The sequence below is a fragment of the Apaloderma vittatum genome, unplaced genomic scaffold (assembly GCF_000703405.1).
Source record: "Apaloderma vittatum isolate BGI_N311 unplaced genomic scaffold, ASM70340v1 scaffold7844, whole genome shotgun sequence".
NCBI classification, from domain to species: domain Eukaryota; kingdom Metazoa; phylum Chordata; class Aves; order Trogoniformes; family Trogonidae; genus Apaloderma; species Apaloderma vittatum.
Genome location: NW_009713164.1, coordinates 10,401 through 12,592, shown reverse-complemented (window position 1 = coordinate 12,592; position 2,192 = coordinate 10,401). Strand labels below are relative to the sequence as shown.

At 57.5% G+C, this 2,192-nt stretch overlaps 1 protein-coding gene across 1 annotated transcript in view; it reads right to left on the bottom strand.

The window, feature by feature from the left end:
• Positions 1–387: 387 nt before the first annotated feature.
• Positions 388–2,192, bottom strand: part of BAP1 (BRCA1 associated protein-1 (ubiquitin carboxy-terminal hydrolase)) — a gene marked incomplete at its 5' end in the record, with an annotated part of 9,127 nt that continues 7,322 nt past the window's right edge. The window contains 3 exon segments of the mRNA XM_009868258.1: positions 388–685; positions 984–1,056; positions 1,599–1,691. Coding sequence (XP_009866560.1) covers positions 552–685; positions 984–1,056; positions 1,599–1,691 — 300 coding nt within the window.

The window sequence follows — 2,192 nt, the reverse complement described above, 5'->3', positions numbered from 1 at the left end:
TCCAAGAGCCGCCTCGCTCAGCAACGGCCAAAGCGTGGGTCAGAACCAAAAATAAGTTTGGGGAAGGCGGGGAGAGGATAGAAAACACAGACACAAATGTCCTGGGGAAAGGCAGAGCTGCAAGCCTGGACGCGGGAGGACACAAGCCACAGCCAGCTGTGGCCAGCACAGCCTTGCGTTGGCATTGCCGGCGTGCCCACAGTGCCTGTCTCACCACCAAGTGGGTGGGCTCTTCCTTCCTGCAGCAGTCCTCAACCATAGTGTTGACACTGGCCCACGGCATCTGGGCACTGCTGTGGCACGGTCAGGCTTCTGGGAGCTCCAGCTTGCCTCCTGCTGCAGCTGCAGGGACTCCCGTTGAGACAACACGTTGCCACCTTTCACAGCTTGGGCTCAGAAGAAAACCCCGATTCCTCTTTGTCCCCAGGCTCTACCTCAGCCGAGGGCTTGTCGCTGTGTCCCTCTTCCTTGGGAAAAGGGTAACGTAGATCCAAGTGCTACTGCCCAAAGCCACAAAGCTCAGCTGTTTCTTCTTCGTCTTGACTTCCAGGCTATTGCCGCTTGGCTTTGTACGGGCGGGAGCGTTTCCGACGGTCCGGCTTCCTCTGCTTGTGCAGACGGCCGATGCTGACTCCCTGTCGCCTGCGGACGGAGATGTTCTGCTCCACGAGGCTCGCCAGCATGCCTGTGTGGAGAGAGACGGACACACAGGCCCCGCGCTGAAGTGCTGCTATTGCCCAGGCCAGAGTACAGCCCTCCCTCAATGGGCTCCTCCTGGGACTATAAAATCAGAAGGACATGGAGCAGAGACACGTGGCTCCCCAGACTGAGTGCTGCCTCGTGCCTCAGGGCAGGCAGAACCAGGGAGCAGGGCAGGGTGAGCCTCCTAGGCTTCCAGCTGCCGCTTTGCCACACTCAGAGCAGCTCCCTCGGCTGAATCTGAAGCTCATGCCCCATCCCCTCGAGCACTCAGCACAGCTCACCTTCCTGGGCCAGCATGGAGATGAAGGTACAGATGAACTCGTCGTAGTTGTGGGTTCTCCTCTGGTCGTCAATCTACAAAGAGATGACAAATCCACAAATAATCCACAAACAGGTGGCAGGTAGGAAGGAGAGCTCAAGGTTAATGGGACAAAGAACTGGCATGCCTGGCCCAGCCCACAGGCCAAGGAGACTGCCCAGGAAGGGGCTCAGCTCAGGCCAGTGCACAACTGGGTCTGTCTCCATCCCGGTTCAGATGCAAGTATTTTCCACAAAAGGGCAGCTGGGAAGAGGTGAGAGTGGGCAGGGAGAAGAGTCCTGCCAGGCCTCGGGGCAGAAAGAGCCCCCGTCCTCCTGCCAGTGCTGATGTTCAGGGGTGGCCCAGCTGCCGTGTTCCACCACCCTCCTCAAGCTAGTGCTGCCCAGGGGCTTTGGTCTGTCCTGGCAGGAGCACTGCCCCCGCAGGGCTGTTCGGTAACGGGAAAGGGACTTCAAATGTTCCCCATCACCGTTCCGACAGCTGCACCACCCTCCCTCCACTTTGACATAAAGACACCCAAGACAGAAGCCTTCAGGAAGCTAAACTGGGAATGCAGACAAGCCATCAACAAACACACCTTGAATTTCTTCCTCTTCTCCACCTCTTCCTTCAGGCAGGCCTCGTAGTTTGCAATCTCTGCCTCCACACACTTCAGCAGTGCCAGGAGCTCCTGCCAGGATCAAACAGAGCAAACATGAGCAGACAGACCTCTGCCACAGCCCGGGAGCCAGCAGGGTGAGCTGGTGGGCATTCCTCTCCGCTCTGGGAAACGGACGATTCATCAAAGCAAAAAACACTTGTCAGGGAGAAAAAAAAAAAACAAGACAGAGTTCACCACAGGGCATCTCTGAGTCAGAGGGTGATCAATTAGCCAGCGCTACAGCCCACCCCAGGGCAGCTGGGCTCTGCCCAAGTCACATGTAATGTACCTGGTTCTGAGGGACAGAGGAAGAGCTGCGTGCATGCCAGGGACAGCCCAGGGCCTGGTTCTTCTCAGTAACAACATTTGAAGACTTGCCTTTTGAGTAAAACAATTTCTAGGAAGCTCTCCTCCAGGGAGCCCTTCATGTGCTTGTGCTGCCTGAGCCTGGTCCTCTCTCTGGCTGGAGGGCGCAGAGAGGCAGTAAAGTCACCAGCAGGCTGGGGTTTGGGGGGGCAGGGTCCCACCAGC